The following is a 19,991-nucleotide window of genomic DNA, read 5'->3' as shown; positions in this document are numbered from 1 at the left end:
TGAGGGCATGCATATGCAGGTCAACCTAAAGGCATAGATGTATTATAGTTGATAATAGCTAGCCAAAAACAATTGCAGTCAATAAAGAATAACCACAATCCTTAATTGAGATCACAAAATCATATATTTCTGTAAGGCATGGCTTTGCGAAACCTGTTAATATGTAAAGAAAATAGAACTCATATATATATATATATAAACGTAAAAAACCTTATCCTTGAATCATGGAGCTTTGTAAACAATCATTTGAGAAAATAAAAATTAAAACTTCGCACTAAAAACTTCGTGCAAAGTTTTAATTTTTATTTTCCTAAATAATTGTATATATATATATACATATATATATATATATATATATATATATATATATATATAAGTAGAAGCTTGTAAGGGGTCCCACAAACAATGCTGATCAGTCTCAAATGCGCTGCCTGGAGGATCACTGAAGCGATCCTGGGCTCTTGAAATAACATAAATAAAAGCAGAAATGTAATGGTCAAGAGGCCAACTCCAATGTAGCTTTATTGGTTTATTAGCCCAACGTTTCGACCGTCTCGGTCTTCCTCAGGAGCATACTAATTACATACTAATCACATACTAATCTTATTGTAATTAGTATGCTCCTGAGGAAGACTGAGACGGTCCAAACGTCGAGCTAATAAACCAACAAAGCTACATTGGAGTTGGCCTCTTGACCATTACATTTCTGCAGTTCTTCTAAATTTTATGAGCCAATCTTTTTTCATATTAAACAGTTATATAAAACATCAACAGCCTGTATATGCAAATAAAAAGCTGTACCCAAATGTAAAGCAAGAAAATGCTCATAGACATATATGGTTGTGGCAAACAAAGCATATATTTTGTATTCCTCCTTAAACAAAGTGAATGAGTGTTTACATCAATAAAATGGCCTGAATTACAACATACCGCATCAAAGTGATGTATTTCAGTTTTATCCTACAGGCAAATTTTATTTCCATTTGTTGTTGGATATATGGCTATATGCAATAATGATAGAGTTTAATTAATACAAATGAAAATAAAAATTGAACCTAGGATAAAACTGAACCACAACATGTACACCAGTGACATGTACTTGGTAAATTACAGGTCAGTTGGAGAAACTTCTCTTGAGTTAAAGCACATCAATTGCCACAATCAAGTTTTTTTCTATTTTCAAGGGCATTATAGATAAAAAAAAGCAGATAACAATCTCCCTCAATGGATGGTCCCCCAAATATGCAACATTCAAAAACATTAACTCAGAACCCATCAAACAATAAACCAGGCATTCAACTGAGAAAATGATAAGTCTATTGCCCATATAGGTTACTGATGAGTGCATGAACTTCAATGGAATGTATTGGACAAGATTAAGGGTCATAAAACGCAAGTGCATGCTAACGATATAGTGTCAACATTCTTTCCTTTTTGAAATTCCTCTGTGGCATCCTGTGCACGTGTCCTGGATGGTTTTTTGCACAAGGGCCACTTTTGAGTTCTTGAATTGGGACTATACAAATGCTGTCAAATGAGAAGCAAGATATATACTTAGAATCATAGATTAGTTTATGATATATCTTAAATATAGTAATACTAACAAAAGGTTGCCACTCATTGGAACCCAAAAAATTCCCTGACTTTTCTCTGACTTTTCACTGACCTCAAAACATTTTTCACTGACCTTGAATTAAATTAATTACCAAATTATCGAAAGCGCAGTGCACAAAATATTATTAGCACAGAGTTAAGCAGGGTTTGATGGTTTGTTTTATTTCCTTGGGGTGCACAACTCAAATTTAAAATGGCTAAGGCTAAAGACATGCAGGGAACAATTTACGAAATTTCTCGGAATAGCATAGTTCTATTGTTCTATGATACACTTCTCCATCGCTTTTAAGCTTTCTATCCGATTTGCTACACTTGATCGACTACTCCACAAACCTCTGTGGAACCCTCAAATCAACATTCCCCTACTTTTCACTGACTTTGACGGGAACTAAGATTTTCCTTGACTTTTTGCAAAATTCCCCAGTAACTCTTCCCTGACCTTGAAAAATTTGCGGGGTTTACAGAAAGATGTAAGGAAAATTAAAAACACGATCACCCACTTTTCAGCTTACCTTTATATATCCCCCTCAATTTTAAATAGAGAAATGCTCGGGCCTCCATATTACCCTCACCATTCAACGTTTGTGCAGATTTTGGAAAGATATTCGTATAACCCCCTACCAATCAAAAACAAAGCTGTAGTCCCAAAGGAAATACGTTGTTTTTCCTCTGCTTTCCTTTATCCAAGAATTGAATGCATAATCAAGTATGGGGATATAATACGGAAGTCTTGTCCAGATTTTTATATTACAGACGTTTTTTGACATTGCGTACAAACACTTCTCGCTCTGTTTGCCCCGTTTCCAAAATGGCGGATTTTAATAAACAGTTTTATAATAATAAACAGTGTAACGTGGAGAAACACTTAGCTAGAAGCTAGTTTACAGGTTTTCCACGAAACAAGTTAAACAAATAATTCAAATTGAAAATAACGTTGTTAAGAATCCCAACTGGCCGAAGGCAAACCAGTTAGCTATATTTCAAGCATGGCCGAGGATTTGAAATTCGGGGCTAATCCAAGTAGTCGCCAAGGCGGGACTTGAACCCAGGAGCGACAGATTGCAAGTCTGGCACGCTGACCACTCGACCATGCTGCCCTCCTTTTACCGCGAAAAGATCTATTGCAGCATGGAAAAGCAAACACTGTACTGTCCTTTGTTATTTAGTGGCCTCTGTATTGACATCAATGAAAACAAACGGAAATTTCGGCTCATCCTCGGTGTAAAGCTCACGAGTGACGTAAAACAAAGACAACAAAACATTAAAAACAAAAGCGTACAGCAAAACAATTCCTCATGACACAAAGAAAACCTCATCAGGTTGTTACACCGAGGATGACCCGAAATTTCACGCTCTCAAAACATGCCGAAGGTAGCGAGTCTTTATGGCAAAGTTGAATCCGCAATCGGCCTAGCTTTCAAACAAAATTCCTCTGGAACCAAGGTACAGCGGAAAGCATTTATTCGCAGCTAAGACAACTATCCATATAACGCAGTTAATTTTGCATGACTTACCAAAGCCGTTAGCGAAGCGAGAAGGCGCCTTTGTTTCTCTCATTATGAGAAAAGTTGTCCAAAATGGGAGAACACTAGCGAAATTTATCCGATGAAACAATGCTTCGGCACTTGCGACTCAAAAACTCCCGCTCTTGTCGACGCTCTTGTCTAGTCACATGAATATTACCACGTGATGCGTGCCCTCAGGCATTGTGGTCTTTCGTGATGAGAGGGCATGCGCTTCACATGCCATGTAAAATGGTGGAACGTTAAGAAGGCGAGATGGCCACAACATTCATCGAAGAGAAGTATCCCTTCAAAAACCCAAAAGCACTTTTTATCGACAGCAGGATAAAACGGTACAACTTACCTCAGATGAAGATGAGCAAACTCCCGAGGAACGTGGGAATGTTTCGCTTGGAAATCGCAAATTAGAGTATTCAGACGACCGTGATGATAATTAATGCGGACTTGAGTATGTCGGAGACTATGTCAGATATGTCATTGCCTTCATCTCCGGACCATCAAGGAATGTCGTCGCCTGAAGACAACAGCAATGATATTTTGGACATGAATTGGAGCGGTGTCTCTGAAGGTGATGGAAGAAGCTATCGCGAAAGCTTTTCAGATGATGAAGAGAAATCAGTTGGTGGCGACATCTCCAATCAAACAGAAATTTTTAAGGATCCCTTTGTGTACCCAGGTTCACTACTTAAACCGTCTGAGAGCGTTCTTTTGATCCTTACTTTGGTGGTTGCTCGCAATCTAAATGGAAATTGTCTTTTAGGTGTAATTGCTTCGATTAATTTGCACTGTATTCCTGGATTACTTAACAATTAAGTGTGTCAGCTCATTGAATGCTCTTAAAAAGTACTTTGCAGACTTGATACATGCATTGGCCATAAGGTAGAGCTGTACACAAGCCATGAGACCCACACCATCAGAGCTTATCCTTGCTATATGGTTTGCCTGTTTTAGCTACATGTATTTAAAGAATTAGTGGCACCGAAATTCAGGTATTTCTCTTTGGTATTTGTAGTTCAGAAGAATCTCACTTTGTATCAAATAATTTAAGCAATTTTGTTATGATGACAGCATAAATAACCCAGCCTAGCTTCACCAAAAACTTGGATTGCATTAATTCATTTGAGAGAAAGGTTCAAGCAGGATACATGCAAGCTATCGTTTAAGTAGAGGCTGATAGTTTCTAAAAGAAACTGTTTGGGGCTGCGTCAGTAGGGGCAATGAAATAATTTGAATATATCAACAAAGTTGAAATGGTAAATTGGCCACTGTTACGATTATAAAAGCTGACGTTATCATTTAAGTAGGATTGGCAAAATGTTAAATATTTAAGGGGAACTCCGGGGTATTTTTGAAGTAATTTTGTATTATTGACCTGTTTCTTCTGTGTCGATTTTTGGTAACCCTTTTTGTTAGCCGTTCGTTTTAACGTAGATATGTTTCCTAAAGTGAGAACGAAAAACGCGAATAGAATTCCGCCATCTTGGATGTTTATGAGCCATATTAAGTTGGTCAGCAGTCCGCTGTTGCGTCAGATCGTCAATACCCTTTTCGCGGGACTTTCTAAAAGTAATAACACTTCGCACTGATACGTTTTTGAGATTGTAAAGCTAGTTTATTTTTAAGTTCGACGAAATGGTGAACTGCTGTGTTCCTGGATGTACCAATTACTCTGCTAAGACAACAAATGTGAGCTTCCATAAGATTCCATCGGACAAACAGCGGAGGAAAGCATGGCTGGAGAGAATTCGTCGCTTGAATATGCCGCTCTTACAATACAGCTATGTCTGTAGTGATCACTTCTCGGCAAACTGTTTTCAGTCGAATCTTCAAGCGAAGATCACTGGGCAAAAGTATAAACGCCGGCTAAAGGAGGATGCTGTGCCTTCTATATTTGACTATGCTTCACAATCTGCTAAAAAGAAACCCCGATTGTCAAGCGAAAATCGCCGCGATCGACGAATGCATCAAGAAGTTAGTTAAAGCTTTTGTTTTGATTATTGCCATTTACGAGATGATTTCTTCAACGCAATATGTTACAATTTCTCACTCTCTGTGAATAAGAAAGGACCGTAATCTCACGACAGAGCATTTCTCTGCACCGAATTACAAAACGAGGAAGATAATAATTATTTATCTTGCTCCATGCATCTTCATACGTAATTGTACCTTCTCGACGCTAAAAATTCCCCCTTTTGGACTATAAAACGGGCTCACTTTTTGTCCTCTCTGGATGTGGGGCTAGATATATAAATTTACATAAGTATTTTTCCAAAAGAAATAAAGTTTCCATAACAAACGAAATATACTGTCATTGTTTCGTATCAGGATGTCGCGGAATTACTGGCCGCTACAAACGATCAGAATGCTTCCACAGAAGGAGTAGTAAGTAATGAGGAAGTTGTTGTTTCTGAAAATTCAGAATCCTTCTCTGGGAGTCCAACGAAGTGCGATGTTGGAATTCAGTGCTGTCTTCAACCTCTTACCCTCAAAAGTAAGGCAATACAAACAGAGTTTGAAGATGCTGCCATGACTACTAGAGTTAGGACTAAGTCTCCCCCTCCGACCCAGGCAAATGCAACCGAAAAAGTTTCCCTACCGATAGATGAAACTACAACTGGCATTTTTCCTCTTTCAAAACCTTCAGTCATTAATGCTGAAGGATGGAAAGTTAACAATGATCATAATTATGCTATGCATGCTCCCCCATATGTAGTCTTTCCTACTTATGAAGATGACAGTTCCAGTGTTACCTCATGGCCCCCTCTGCCTGAGGTGGAAGTTGTGATACCTAACACTGTTACCGAAGAGAATGAGATGGATGAAAGTGATGATGACAATGATTATGAGGATGATGACTTTGAGGACCCAAATTGGCATTTACCACTAAATGTAAATAGTTTCACCAGAGAGGATATCAAGGATGACACATTATTTGAAGAAGAATCCAAGAGAGACTACATTACTCCTGACTCTGAAAAGAAATATGTTGTCTTTGAGTCATCCTTAAATAAATTGCTGAAAAGGTGCCCCAGTTGTGGAGATATAATAATCGATTGTGAAAGGAAAACAACTGGTAGCATGTTATCAGTTCAATTGAGTTGTAACAGTGGCCATACAGTAAAGTGGGATTCACAGCCAGTAGTGAAACGGAAACCCCTGGGAAATCTATTGTTGTCTGCTGCTATTTTGTTTACAGGTAATACTTTTACTGCAATCAGCCAGTGGGCATCATGCTTTAATCTTCAATTTTTCAGTGAAAGTGTCTTTTATGACACACAGAAAAAGTACTTGTTCCCTGTTATTCATGAGGCATGGGAAGCTGAAAGTAGGAGGCAAATTGAGATTCTCACTGCCAGGGGTGTTGTTAATCTTAATGGCGACGGTCGCTGTGACAGTCCAGGCCATTCTGCAAAGTATGGCACTTACACTTTTATGGATGAGGACACTGGTAATGTGGTGGCATTTCAGGTGGTTCAGGTCACTGAGGTCACATCTTCTAATGCAATGGAGAAAGAAGGATTTACGAGGTGCATAGAAATGCTTGAAGGAAAAGATATCACCATCAGTAGGATTGCAACAGATCGCCATGTCTCTATCACCAGTTCCATGGCCAAAGATCACCCAAACATCAAACACCAATATGATGTGTGGCATCTCTCCAAGTGGGTGGTAAAGAAGCTGACTCATAAGGCAAATGAAAGGGGATGTGAGGACCTCTCACCATGGATACAATCAATCTCAAACCACCTATGGTGGTCTGCTGCAACCTGCAATGGTAATGTTTTGGCTCTTCAAGAAAAATGGAAGTCCCTCTTAAATCACATCTGTAATAAGCACATCTGGTCAGGAAATACTCATTTCCACCAATGCTGTCATCAACAAATTTCTCCCTCTGAAGCCAAGAAAGTCTGTTGGCTTAAGCCAAACAGTCAAGCTTTCTTAGCTTTAGAGGAAGTGGTCCTAAACACTAAATTGTTGAAGGATATTGCTAAGATTACTGACTTCTGCCACACAGGTAGATTAGAGGTATATCACTCCATGATGCTTAAGTATTGCCCTAAACGTGAGCATTTCTCATACCAGGGCATGGTTGCTAGGACCCAGCTTGCTGCTATTGACAATAATCACAACACTGGCCGTAGACAAGCTGTAATAAAGTCAGGAGCACAGGAAGGCCTGGCACGCTACAAACTTTGCTTTCCCAAGGCAAACAAGCGATGGGTTGTAAAACCCGTAACTGAAAAGAAATCCTACGAATATTTGAGAGATTTACTCGCTCAGGTTGTTCAACGATGTGAAGCGGGAAACAGAATTGCTCAACCAATACCTGTTCTTTTACCGAGAAATATAGCCACAGAGCCAACACCTCCGAAGGCAGACATCATTGATAACCATTGTTCAAGATTTAATAGGTAAATTAAAAGCCACAAAGAATGTGTTTGTTTGGTGATTTAGCTCAAAGGGATTCTCATATATGTTCATATATGTTCAAATTTTCTGTTTAAAAACTATATATTAAAGACATACTAGTTTAAAGTTGTCAGAAGGAGCCCGGAGGTTGTTCATAGAAGTAGGAGAAACTAGATAGCTCTTCTTTAATAATCAATTCACTGATTTACTTTTGGTTAATGAATGCAATACAATATTCCATCACAAATCTCTAGAGTTCAGAGAAGCACTTGTGTTCATCATTGGCAATTATATTTAAAGAAAAACTAATGAACTAACAAATGGAGCATATCACAAACAGAGTACTGGAAGGAGTAATGCAAAAATAACTAATTTTCTTATTCTGTAATCAGGCCTTTGTAGAAGGGTTCAATGGATTGTAAAATATATTATTGTGTAACTATGTACATCATGTCACTGCTTTAGTTTATAAGTAAGATAAAACTTTTCATCAAATCATTCGTCAGCATATCGAAAACCTTCAAAGGCAAACTCTTCTTCTGGCCCTGGTGGAGGATAAAAGTTTCGTATACACATAACTGCACATGAAGGTAGAACAACCCGGATTTCCTTGCCCAGTATTCCCCAGCACCACCGAGCCAGCTGTCTGTAGGCAATATGTCGAAATAATTTATGTTCAGGGCCATCGTATGGATCTTTGTACTGTTGCTTGTACTGATACCAGGCAGTCTGTAGGACCCACCTGTTTAGGCAAACTGGATGAAAACCTGGATGCTGCGTAATGCATTTTGGTTCCTCTTGACATTCACCACTAGTTACTGCCGCAATAATTTTATTTTCCACTGCCGTTATTTCCTGACAGCAAATACAGGCCTCCACTCTTCCCATAACCTGGCAGTTCCCACACGAACACCTAGATTTTAGAAAATGCTCCGCGATCAAAAAAAAATTATAAACTGACGCTGTCTCAGGGAATAAAATTTGTGTTTAGGCTCTTGGATTACATATTTTTATTGGTATGGACAATGTATAAAGTATTCACTTACTTATACGTAGTTTGTACAAGTAAAAATACATGCTGGTCCGAACGGGGATTTTGGGATCCTACCGCTTAGATCTTGTCAGTACTATTACAATCTTGACCTCGAAAGCGACACGGAAAGCTTTGAATCTACACACACTGCATGAAATGAATCTTCTACTTAGTCGTACTGCAGGGCCAAATAAAACAAAATACCAAAAAAGGGTACACACCTGAGTTAAGTATCTTTTATTCGTTCTCTTATTGTACGAATACACTGAAAGCAGTACATACACATTATCGTATGAAAACATCGCAGTCGCATTTTACATACCAGTCAGAATTTTCCAGTCGCGGATTTGTGTTTTCCTCCTCGCTTTCCTCGCCCGAAATGCTCTCGTTATCGCTCACGCTTTTATCTGAGTCCCTGCGTGGCTCAAACTGATAAGGCTGAACGGAAAAGCTATTCGTAGTACTTTCTCCGTCGTTAAAACTATCGTTAATAGGGGCAGACTCGGATAAATCCATATTTCGCATGTACACTAAACAAGTCCACACCTTCGAGTCTCGCCAGGATCATATTTCTTGACGATTTGACGTCACACGAATACACGCTGACCAATTATGAACAGGCAGTTACCTTTCAAGATGGCGGAATTCTAATCGCGTTTTCGCTCTCACTTCAGAAAACATAACTAGGTTAAAACGAACGGCTAGCAAAAAAGGTTATCAGAAATCGAAACAGAAAAAACATGCCAATAATGCAAAATTACTTCACAAATACCCCTGCGTTCCCCTTTAATAGTTCACAATCAGATCCGCATGCATGAGTATATATAATGTGCTTATAGAGATTGATATAAGCACTTTTCCATTTTAAGTTTATTATACATACAGTGTAATAAAAATGAAAACAGCACTGCATCATGTAATATTTGAACCCTACAATGGAATTAGGGACTCCTCAATTTACTGTATCAGTCCATGCAAGGCTATATCGATAAATATGAGCAAACATAAATGCTACATATATGTGCAAACTTGCATACATGTTACATATATGTTTTCATCCTCGCCAATTTTCATATATGTCGCATATATGCAGACATATGTGACATATATGTAGAAATGACTGTAGCATTTTAACTATATGTCACATATATGCACATATATGTGACATATATGTACAACAACTGAACCTATGTCACATATATGTCACATATATGTAGATTTGGTAAGGGAACTCTCGACTGTTGTTCCAATTCAATCTGATGAAATCCCCATTTGAGGTCTAATTTGCTGAACACCTTGCTTCCATTCAGTTGATAGAGTATGTCATCAACTGTGGGAATGGGATGACGTTCCCTTACGATAGCCTCATTGGCTTTTCTCATGTCTACGCAGAGTCTGATGTCCCCCGAGGGTTTGGGAACCACCACGACCGGGCTTACCCATGGAGTGGGGCCTTAAACTGGTTCGATAATATCACAGTTCACCGGTTCCTTGAGTTTCTGTTCTATTTTGTCCCTTAGCCCATAAGGTGGGGGTCTCAACTTCTGTGCAACAGGTTTAACTGAGGTGTCAACGTGGAGCTTTGCTTGGAAACCCTTAAGTTTTCCTACTCCCTCAAAACACTCAGGAAAATCCCTAGGCAGGTTTTCTTCTTCCATGGCATTAATTTCAAGTTTCAGTATTGCCAGCTCTTCTGAGGTCTCTCTGCTAAGTATTGCCCTTGCTTTCTCCTCCACAACAATAAAACACACATGGCAACGTTTATCCTTATAACAAAGTTCGGTTTCAAACTCACCAGCAGCAGTAAGTGGCTCATTGGATCCATAAGAGTACAGCTTTCTGTTGGATTTTCTTGAAACACATTTCACTTTCTTCTTCTTAAGCGTCTCCCATGTCGCTCTGTCAATAACATTGCAAGTGGAGCCAGAGTCGACTAGAACTCCTTCCAGTCGAACACCTCCTAGCTCAATGTCTACGGTGGGAATATCTCTTCCATTAGACTGTAAGGTGAAGGCGAAATCATCATCTTTGGTGACTTGGCGTATATTTCCTTTCCTGGGTCTATTAGCATCGTCTTCCTTCGTTTTGAAAACTTTGGCAAAATGCCCCACTCTTTTACATTTCATACAAGTAGCCAGTCTTGCTTTGCACTCCGGATCCTTTGCAAAATGTTCTTCGAGTCCACACCGATAATAACGTCCTCCTCCACGTTTAGGCGAATCAAAATGTCCCCGCTCTAAGGAATTTACATTTCCGCTCAGTGAATCGCTTTCAATCGACCGTGCCTGAATTTCAGCAGCTTCCATGGATCTAGCAATACCTCTAGCCTTCTGAAGTGTGAGTTTACCACTGACAGCGAGTAGTTTCCCACACACGAGATTACTGTGTGATGGATGTCCTCCCCTGGGGTGGGATGGGTGGGTTAGGACAGCAGGTCCACATCAGCTATTACAGCTGCCAAATTAATCAACCTGCTAAAACAAATAAATGAACTAAAAATGAAATAGTTTCTTGCGAAGATCATGGGACCGACATTTATCAATTAACTGATCGCGTATTTGTTCTTCCTTGGATGTTCCGAAGTCGCAATTCTCGCTAAGCTGGAACAATCTGGTCATAAACTGGTCTGTTGTCTCGGACTCTTCCTGTTTTGCTTGACGGAACTGATGTCGTTCAAAAGGGATGTTAACCTGTGGCAAAAAATGTGAGTCCAGTAGTCTCATAGCTTTCGCATACTGCGTTTCTTCTTCTGGGGTTGGTCCAGAGTCACTCAGCGTAACAAAAATGTCCTGAACATCCTGTCCAGCGTAATGCAAAAGTAAGGCTTGCTTTTGTGTGTCTTTTGTGATACCCTTTGCCTCGAGAAAAAACTCAAAAGAACGTTTCCATCGTCTCCAACGAGGTCCCACGCTTGTCGGATGGCCTGTGCAATCGAAAGGTTGTATATTTCCAAATTCGATGTTCACGGCCATATTTGTTCTGCATATGTCTGAAAATTTCCTGTTTATCCTCGTCGCCAATTGTAGAGTTTAATATGCGTATCTAAACAACGGATTAAACCGGATTACACCGCGGTCCTTAACTCTCAGACTGCATACTCTCTTCTTCTCGTTCCTATCGTATAATAGTCTTTCTTATATCCCGGCATACACTACACATGCTCCAACGCTTAATGTAAATCAAAACATTTCCTCCAGAAATGTCTTCAGCCGTCTCTTCCGCCTCACTTACTAATTTATGCATTTTGTATAAATTAAATTTTTTTAAACAAGATCATGCGGCCACAAGTCATGGAAACGTGACCGGACAGACGCATATGTATGATGTGTTCTGTGTTTTGTGTACGTGTGCCGTGAAGCTTGACGATAAAGCATCCAGAATAAATGTAAGGGGTCGCTCTTCTTTTCCAATTGAAGCTGAATTGAGGAAGTTGCCGCTAAAGCTTGTAATCGACGACAGCACTCGTTTGTGTTTTCCCTGTCTGCGCAAGCTAAAGAAGAAAAAGTCCTTAGAGGAAAATTTCGCCGCTGCATCGGAAGAGATTGTGCGAAATTATGGAATTGATATAACCCGCGGACTTTGTGCCTTCATTTTCTAGCACACCTAGGCCTACGAAATCCACCGTAAAGTTTTTGTAATTCCCAAAACTGGGACTGACAAAGGGGAAACTTGTGGGATTTTGTTGATATGTTATTGTGATTTTCCAATTACGGAAAAAGCTACCAAAACCAACATTGGGTTGAGTGAAACCCGAAAAAAAACCTATATTGGGACTATATTGTGCCAGCTTTAACCCAAAAAACGGGGTTTACCTGATTCATATAAATCCCATAAATGGGATTTTGTCAACCCAAATAAACTTCAGTAATGTGATTTTGTTGTTCAAGTCAAATCCCATTAGTGGGATAATATTGGGCCACTTTTATTCCAATTATTGGGTAATAATAGGGCCACTTTTATCCCAAATATTGGGTTATAAAAGAGCCACTCTTATCTAACACTGGCACAATGAAATCACGTTTTGGAGGAAAATCTGGGTTTAAAAATCGCATTAATGGGATAGATATAGGTTTTTACTAAATTAGTTCTCTCCCAAAGTAACTAATACAATGTAATTTGAATATATCAACAAAGTTGAAATGGTAAATTAGCCACCGTTACGATTATAAAAGCTGACGTTTCGTGCGTTAGCCCTTCGTCGGAGCGAAGGGCTAACGCTCGAAACGTCAGCTTTTATCATCGTAACGGTACCCAATTTACCATTTCAACTTTGTTGATATATTCAAATTATTTCGTTACCCCCATCGACGCAGCCCCAAACAGTTTCTTTAGAAACTATCAGCCTTAACTAATACAATGGTCTACTTTTACCCCAGGGAGTGAAAAACCGTAAATTTCTTACACTTAACTAACCTACTGCAGTGTATATCAAAACTCAAGCACATGTATCTTGCAACATAATACTGTTTAATAATAAAACCACAAAATGAACAAGGTACAGCAATATTATTGTTAACAGCAACATTTTTATTAAACCATTTAGTTATAAGTGTAAACTGAACACTACAGCTGGGCTACACCATACTGAAGTTCTTAATCAAAGAGAAATTTCCTTATAAACAATATCATCCATTTTCATGTTACTTGGATTGACCCCAAGGCTGATGTGACAATATATTTTACGGTTTAATAGGTTTTGGCAATTACTTCCATTAGTTGTGTAACTGTCAAAGGTGTTAGGGAATAATGTTTCACAGAAAATTTATTCTTTAAGACTTTCACTATGTTTTCACAAGTAAGGTTTTCACCAAATATTGCCTTGATAATCAATTGGGAAGACTTGAGTGTTAGAGACTGTATACCAGAAGCTGAAGCATGCTTTAACTAGGGGACACTGGGTTTGGCATTGTCAGGACTTCTATCTTCTGAAATGGTTTCATCAAGTTCACATTTGTCAGCACTAGTATCCACTGAAGCAGTTCCATCATCACTCTCTGCTAGAGACTGTGGTTCTTCAAAGTCATTTTCTGTATAAGTACCCTGTGGGAAATTTAAGAACATTAACCACACCATAAAGAAAACAAAAAAAACATCATCTGCCTAGATTAAAAAAGTCTCAAAATAAAGTTTTGCACATCAGGTGGGTACTATCACATGAAAACACCCAACATAAGTTTGGTCCAAAAACTAAGATTTGCTGGGTAGTACATCATTGGCAAAAGTAAGTTATCAGGGGCCACTAGCCTTGGCAAGAGCATGCCCGGCCATGCAATTTCATTGATTCTGGAAACTCTTAGAACACATTGCTAAAAGTACAATGTAAACAAACACTGATAACACATCTTTTGGCTGGCTTTAAATCGTTTGGACTTGGAGGTCATATCACTGTCATCACTAGCCACTTACTTACATCTCACTGAATCAAAAAAGTGCCTTTTGTGCTATCCCTCGTTCTTCAAAAGGTTTAGACACACATGTAAATTAGGTGGCCCTGCATTCTGTAATTGCTCCGATTTTCCCTTTAAAAAAGCTAGAATATTTGCCTACCAGTGAGCAATGCAATGGGCTTCATCCACCGCTACAACAACCACATATTTTTGGTAAACGTGAGAGCAAATCATCTCTCGCCAGCGATCATTTGCCAGCATGGCTTCTGGGCGACAAATACACGATGTTCACTCCCCCATTCACAATTTTTTGGGGGGGCGAGAAGAGCGGTGAAGGGGTCTCCAGGGATGGGGGTTGAGAAGAGGGGGGGAGTGATCTTTTGAGTATCAAGGGATGGCCAAACCTGGACTATACACTGAAAGCTCTTTTCATCTGAGATAATTTACTTGTCCTTGCAAAATTACATTTTATTAACGATGCCTTTTTTTGTTTTATTCGCAGATATTCTGATATTTGTGGTTTTGTTCCAACCATTTACTGATTTTCATCAAGAGAAAATCAATTTCCCTTGTTTCTCATTTGTTCTGAAACTACTTGCTAAGGCAAAGTGTATTTTGTATTTACTTCTCTTTACGAAAAGCTTGTTTACCCGTCCAAGAAAAACTTTTTGTCAAAGTGCAGCCATTTTGGTGCTGTTGAATTAATTTACTGTTCTACAATGAGGATAACAAGTTTATTCTGAAGCTACCCGCTTATGCAAATTGTACCTTGTCTTTTAAAACTTCTCTTTACCAAAAGTTTTTTAACTATCCAAGAGAAGAGAACCTTTTTGTTAGAATGAAGCCTTTTAATGACATCGGACCAATTTGATCCGTTTAACCATCTCATCGTAGTCACCAGGAGCATTTTGAGTGGTGATTATCTGTCGAATCAAGAATAATCATGGATAAAGGCTCCGCAACTGCAACCCCCCGCCCCTACCCTCTATCCTCCATCCCCAAACCATTCGAACTTAAATTGAACAAATCGATCGTACTAAATTAACTCAGGTGAAAACAGCTTTGAGTGGATAGTCCAGATTTTGGCCATCTCTTGTTACTCAAAGGACCCCTCCCCCCGCTCTTCTCTCCCCTACCATCCCTAGATATAGAAATCCACAGACCCGTTTTCTTTGATCAGATGGTTAATTACAGCGGACCTTTCCAATCTTCTTAACCATCGAATCGAAGCCACCAGGAGCATTATGAATGGCGATCGTCCGTCAAATCAAGAGTAATCGTGGATTAATATTTGCGCAACTGCGCGCCCCCTACCCTCCCCCTCCCCGAACTCATCGAACTTTAATTGAATAAATTGATCGTACCAAAGGTGAAAAAAGCTTTGAGGTTTGGCCATCTCTTATTACTCAAAGGACCCCCTTTCCTGCTTCTTCTCTCGCCACCCCCCCCCCCTCCACTTATCCCTGGATTTAGAAATCAACAGACCCGTTTTATTTGATCAGATGGTTAAGGGCATCGGACCAGTCCGATGCCCTTAACCCGGAATCTTATCGAAGCCGCCGGCTGCAGGAGTATTATAAATGGCGATCGTCTTTCAAATCAAGAGTAATCATGGATGAATGTTTGGGCGATTGCACCCCGCCCCCTTAACCCAACGAACTTAAATTGAATAAATTGAAACGCTCTGTCCTCACATTTTGAAGTTATAAATAGAAATAAGCTATCTACATGCCACACTACTTCTAGAACACTACAAGGGAGAGCGAAAATATGCAAAACCAGAATTAGAACCACAAATTGTGGTTCTAGATATTATTATTTTTAACCTAAAAGTAGAAGTGGAACAAGGCCATTATATCAAATCATTACCACGGCATCGAAATAATTATAATAAAAAAAAGCACAACGTTATCAAAAAAGCGAGCCATAAGCGACATGATCCAGTGGTAATTATAAGATTTAGACTGAAAATCTATAGCTACAGTTTGAAGGCCTGGAGCCGGTTTCACTTTTAACTTCCTAACGTTTAATTTCTGCACACTACTTACATGTTTTGAGCAGGAGTAAATTCGGGAGCGACAATGGTTATGCATCTTTTTCAATCATATAACTAAACTAATTACCCATGTGCGCCTTTACTGATCAGCTTTAAAGATCAGTTTTGTCTACAAGAGAGAGAGCGGAATCTTAAAACTTCCTGATTGAAGAATTAGAGTAGGTGGTACGTCCGGAGATCAAAACTTCGGGCTTGTAACATGGCAGGGTCATGGGGTTGTGCCCCGGGCAGGGCAGATGCTACTGAGAGTAGCAACACTCCGAGTAGACTTGTGTTATAGAAGCTGAGATAAGCTCCGAGAGGGTGAACCTTTAAGGCTCGTAAATTGATCTTACCTTTTTCAATTTTTTAATGATTTTAGTAGGTTCTCCCCTCTCCTCAAGATATTCTTTCCGATGTTAAACGATTTCTTCAATTTAGCTGGAAGGGTTGGCCCTCCGCTGTCGGTAATCCCATCACGGGTAGATGTTACTGCACTGCTATCTTGGCCGGTTTTAGTATAATCACCTGTGCTGTCATGGAGCCTGTTTTGAAGAGGCTTCAGTGAAAACACGAGAAAGCTACCTGTCTCTTCGAGACTTGTTGATGGTAGAGAATCTCCTATAGATAAAACAAACGTATGCCAGGATTGTCGTTACAAAAGATCATTTTTGTGCCGCTACGTATACGCCCCTGGCCTACATAGGTTAGATTTCAAAGAACGTTCACTTTTATCTCTTTGGTGTTTTGACCGACCTCTTTTTTCCACACATTCGTTGCTATTGGTTAAATATATCTCCAATCTGAAGACGATTTCTAAAAGTCTTGATCCGTTGGATCTATTTCTCAGCTTTTGTAGTTGTAGCAAGTGAAAAAAACTGACTAGTACCTATGGGGGGACAAAAGCTACCTATTTCGATTTATTATCTTTTTTTGCATGAGGTCTTCAGTGGTAATATTTCCTCTTTTTCACTTTTTAAAAAAAGAGGGAGGGAGAAAAAGAGCGAATCGACATACTTGACTTTTACCCCGCCTATTCTCACGGCTAATTTTCATTGATTAGCTTTTTCGTTGTTTCTGCCTGAATTTCAGATGTCTTGGACTTAGCGACAGCTATTACTGAGATGGGTAGCTTGGAATAGCACCTATTGTCTATCTAGTTACAAAACTAAACCTGAAGCTCTCGGGCTTGGAATTCAAAGTGACACAAACAACAAAAATGACATGCACCATATTTTTCCGTCTTCGCGCACTTAATTCGGGCCAGTAAGCAAATAGAAATCGCTTCAAATTTCGAAAATTACTCAAATAAAGTAGATTGAAATGCAACTAACCCTTGCCAAATGCGGCAATTGCAAAAGCAAAAATCTCGATCCAAATCACTCTCATCTCATTTTTTTTAGGAAATCATCGCTGCATAAATAACTCCGAGGCTCTCCGAAAGAAAAGTGACTGAAATGTGAACTTAGAAACAATCATTTTTGGCGTAAAGACAGCAGAGTGAAAATAACTCTCAAAAAAGAAACGACAACTTTGAGTTTAAATTTACAAGATTCGACATTGTCGTGTCATCTTCAGTTGCAAATGAGCTTTTAACGGTTGTACATTGGGAAAAACTCATTCTTAATTTGGAAGCACCTAGAATTGTCTCTTTCAAAAAAGAAACGGAAACTTTGATTTTAAATTTACAAGACATGTTTCGACATTCTCATGTCATCTTCAGTTGCAAATGAGCTTTTAACGATTGTACATTTGAATTTATACTAAGGTGCGTTACAAATTACGTGTCAGGGATTACGTTACAATTTGAATATTAAATACGCGAAAAATGTAGCGCGCGCTTGACTAGATCAAATAATGATAATAATAATAATAATAATAATAATAATAAAATAAAAGACCAAGGAACAACATAATTAAAAGGAAAGAGACAACTCTAGATGCTTCAATTGCTGATTAAGAATGGGTTTTTCTCACTTAATATGCAAAGCCTCTTTGATCTTAATTTGGTATTTTGAAGCGGCAGAATCTAAGATCGTGAAACATTCAGTATCACAAGAGTCAAGACAGGCTTGATGATTGCAGGTGCTTGTAAATATGCGAAGTTTTGTCCCACAAGAGGTGCTCACGAACTCGTGTACAAATGTGGCGAGTGGTCTCACAAATATAACTGACATTACAGCCAGCACACGAAAATTTATAAACGACACGCGAACGTAGACCTAGCGGTACTAAATCTTTCACACTGAACATGTTTCTGAGTTTAAACGTACTGAAGACTAACTTAACATCTAAATCAGCTCTACAATAGCGTTTGAGTAGTTGTCTTAACTTAGTCTGAGCGATGTTGGAAAACCGACCAACATAGGGAAGTTTGTAATAGTGCGAAGAAGGTTTACCGGAGTTAGAAGAGTCGTTCTTCCTAGTAGGAGAAGGATTATTTTTCTTAGCTAGATACCTGTAAATGATCTTGTCTATGATCCAAGATGGAAAACAATTTTTGCGTAGCAAGAAAATAAGTTTCTTGATATCCAGATGAAAACCAACCAAGGAATTATTGATCTTATATATTCTGTCAATCAATGTTCTGACTAAACCTAATTTGTAAATCAAAGGGGCGAAGCTGAAATAATTAGTAAGAAAACCGGTAAACGTCTTCTTGCGATATACACTAGTGACGATGGATGTATGACTGTTGTCTAACAACATGTCTAGAAACTATAATTTCTTATCAATTTCCTTTCCATTGTGAAACGAATACTAGGGTGCCTGGTGTTGATATAATCAAAGAACACGAGCGCGTCCTCCTCGCTATTGAACAAACAAAAGGTGTCATCAACATAGAGTGGGTAGAACAGAACTTCAGAGAATGAATAGTTATCTAGCCAGCTTTTTTCATGATGTCCCCTAAAGAGGTTTGCAAGTACTGGAGCAAGTGGGGACCCCATGGCAACCCCATCTATTTGATCATAAAACACACTTTTAAACAAGAAACCAGTATCAGCTGTTGCGAAGGTAAAAGGCGTTTTTAGGTCAGCGGCGTTTATCTTAAGACCAGGGTTACTTTGATAAATGTATCTGATCGCCAGATCAATGCATTCATCAAGAGGTATACTAGTAAACAAACTCTCAACATCGAAAGATACCAAGAACTTCCCTGAGGTTGATAACTGGTTGATTTCGTGTACAAAAGAAAACGTGTCGCGGACGTTGTATTCACGCGGGACATGTGGCGCCTTAAGATTACAAATGAACTTAGATAAATTGTAATTGTAGGTACCTATTGAAGATACTATGGGTCGAAAAGGAGGTGTTTCATTAGGCTGCCGAGCCTTGTGCATTTTAGGTAGCCCATAAAACCTGGCTGGTTGAGAACCAACTGGATAGATTCTCTCATAGGTATCTTTGTCTAACTGCCCCCTATTTGTAAGCGCTCTTAAAAAACGTTGTAATTTACCCTCCCTTTGTAAAGTAGGATCGTTATCATTAACCTTAAACTTAGAAGTGTCACTGATAATGGAAAAAATACCCTGTCTCCTTCCTTTTGTAATCGTCTCTTTCCTTTTAATTATGTTGTTCCTTGTTCTTTTATTTTATTTTATTTTATTACTATTATTATTATTATTATTATTATCATTATTATTATTATCATTTTTGCTTTGATCTAGTCAAGCGCGCGCTATTTACATTTTTCGCGTATTTTATATTCAAATTGTAACGTAAGCCCTGACACGTAATTTGTAACGTACCTTAATATAAATTCAAATGTACAACCCTTTGTATAACCGTTAAAAGCTCATTTGCAACTGAGGATGACATGAGAATGTCGAAACATGTCTCGTAAATTTAAACTCAAAGTTGTCGTTTCTTTTTTGAGAATCATTTTTGACAATTAACGTAATCGGTTGCTGCCTGGTCTTGTGCAGAACGTGACATTTAAGCTAAAAGGATAATTTTTTCCCTTTTTCTTTGGTATTTTGAGATGACTT

General features: G+C 38.8%; 2 protein-coding genes and 1 long non-coding RNA gene across 3 annotated transcripts; 1 reads left to right on the top strand and 2 right to left on the bottom strand.

The window, feature by feature from the left end:
• Positions 1 to 837: 837 nt before the first annotated feature.
• Positions 838 to 2,834, bottom strand: LOC148729803 (uncharacterized). Its single transcript, XR_016001620.1, has 2 exons — positions 2,127 to 2,834; positions 838 to 1,527 (listed from the first exon to the last, which is right to left on the bottom strand). It is a non-coding gene; the product is annotated as an uncharacterized LOC148729803 (long non-coding RNA).
• A 156-nt stretch (positions 2,835 to 2,990) lies between these two features.
• Positions 2,991 to 7,643, top strand: LOC148729802 (uncharacterized). Its single transcript, XM_088760836.1, has 2 exons — positions 2,991 to 5,115; positions 5,455 to 7,643. The coding sequence occupies exons 1-2, from the start codon at positions 4,770 to 4,772 to the stop codon at positions 7,551 to 7,553; spliced, it is 2,445 nt and encodes an 814-aa protein (XP_088616962.1). The 5' UTR covers positions 2,991 to 4,769; the 3' UTR covers positions 7,554 to 7,643.
• A 354-nt stretch (positions 7,644 to 7,997) lies between these two features.
• LOC148729801 (P2X purinoceptor 7-like) lies at positions 7,998 to 9,368 on the bottom strand. The gene is made up of 2 exons (XM_088761017.1): positions 8,903 to 9,368; positions 7,998 to 8,460 (listed from the first exon to the last, which is right to left on the bottom strand). The coding sequence occupies exons 1-2, from the start codon at positions 9,103 to 9,105 to the stop codon at positions 8,043 to 8,045; spliced, it is 621 nt and encodes a 206-aa protein (XP_088617143.1). The 5' UTR covers positions 9,106 to 9,368; the 3' UTR covers positions 7,998 to 8,042.
• Between the last annotated feature and the right edge of the window lie 10,623 nt (positions 9,369 to 19,991).

This window comes from Stylophora pistillata, chromosome 5 (genome assembly GCF_964205215.1).
Source record: "Stylophora pistillata chromosome 5, jaStyPist1.2, whole genome shotgun sequence".
Classification (NCBI taxonomy): domain Eukaryota; kingdom Metazoa; phylum Cnidaria; class Anthozoa; order Scleractinia; family Pocilloporidae; genus Stylophora; species Stylophora pistillata.
This window is presented reverse-complemented; position numbering and strand designations above follow the sequence as displayed.

What these genes read in the sequence shown, in the direction of transcription:
- LOC148729801 (XM_088761017.1), bottom strand. Translation starts at nt 9,105, where the DNA reads ATGCGAAATATGGATTTATCCGAGTCTGCCCCTATTAACGATAGTTTT. An exon ending in CGACTGGAAAATTCTGACTG is followed by an intron (nt 8,461 to 8,902) that starts GTATGTAAAATG and finishes TCTAAAATCTAG; the next exon opens with GTGTTCGTGTGGGAACTGCC.
- LOC148729802 (XM_088760836.1), top strand. Translation starts at nt 4,770, where the DNA reads ATGGTGAACTGCTGTGTTCCTGGATGTACCAATTACTCTGCTAAGACA. An exon ending in AATGCATCAAGAAGTTAGTT is followed by an intron (nt 5,116 to 5,454) that starts AAAGCTTTTGTT and finishes CTGTCATTGTTT; the next exon opens with CGTATCAGGATGTCGCGGAA.